General features: G+C 51.5%; 1 protein-coding gene across 1 annotated transcript in view; it reads right to left on the bottom strand.

Annotated features, from left to right (window-relative positions):
* Positions 1–314: 314 nt before the first annotated feature.
* SDRG_03955 (hypothetical protein) overlaps positions 315–447 on the bottom strand; it is a gene marked incomplete at its 3' end in the record, with an annotated part of 760 nt that continues 627 nt past the window's right edge. The window contains exon 2 of the mRNA XM_008609604.1: positions 315–364. Within this exon, the coding sequence (XP_008607826.1) occupies positions 315–364 (50 nt within the window). The remainder of the gene's footprint in view (positions 365–447) is intronic.

Here is a 447-nt window from a genome sequence, read left to right as displayed (position 1 = left end):
ATTGAAATTATGCTCTATGGAAATTTGTATGCGGCAGTTTTGGACCCCATTTCAATGTTGGCTAAAGATGCCGTGCACTGTACCATTTCCGAACCAATGGAAAAGAGCTTGAGCGACACGCCGCGAAACATAGCCACGGATCGAAGCGCGGGCCAAAACTCGGGGGCCGTAGGTCCGAGGGCCTACCCTAGGGTCCCAAGCTCTGAGGGCGGGGTCCGGGTCTATCCAGATCCTACAGGGACACATATAGGGGATTGTACGCTGCCTTGTTGGCGACAAAACGTTAGACTTGACAATAAACAATAAACGTTGATCTATCCCGTCCGATAGAAGCGGCCACTCGCGATGAGCGGACACGCCTTTTCTTGCCTCCAACAAGGCTTCAATTGAGAGCAGCCCCAGTCTAATGTACCTCGTAAACCCGACCACTCTCTCTCAGATATCTAA

This window comes from Saprolegnia diclina, assembly GCF_000281045.1.
Source record: "Saprolegnia diclina VS20 unplaced genomic scaffold supercont1.9, whole genome shotgun sequence".
Classification (NCBI taxonomy): Eukaryota; Oomycota; class Saprolegniomycetes; order Saprolegniales; family Saprolegniaceae; genus Saprolegnia; species Saprolegnia diclina.
The sequence above is the reverse complement of the archived record's forward strand: the minus strand, read 5'-3'. Positions and strand labels throughout refer to the sequence as shown.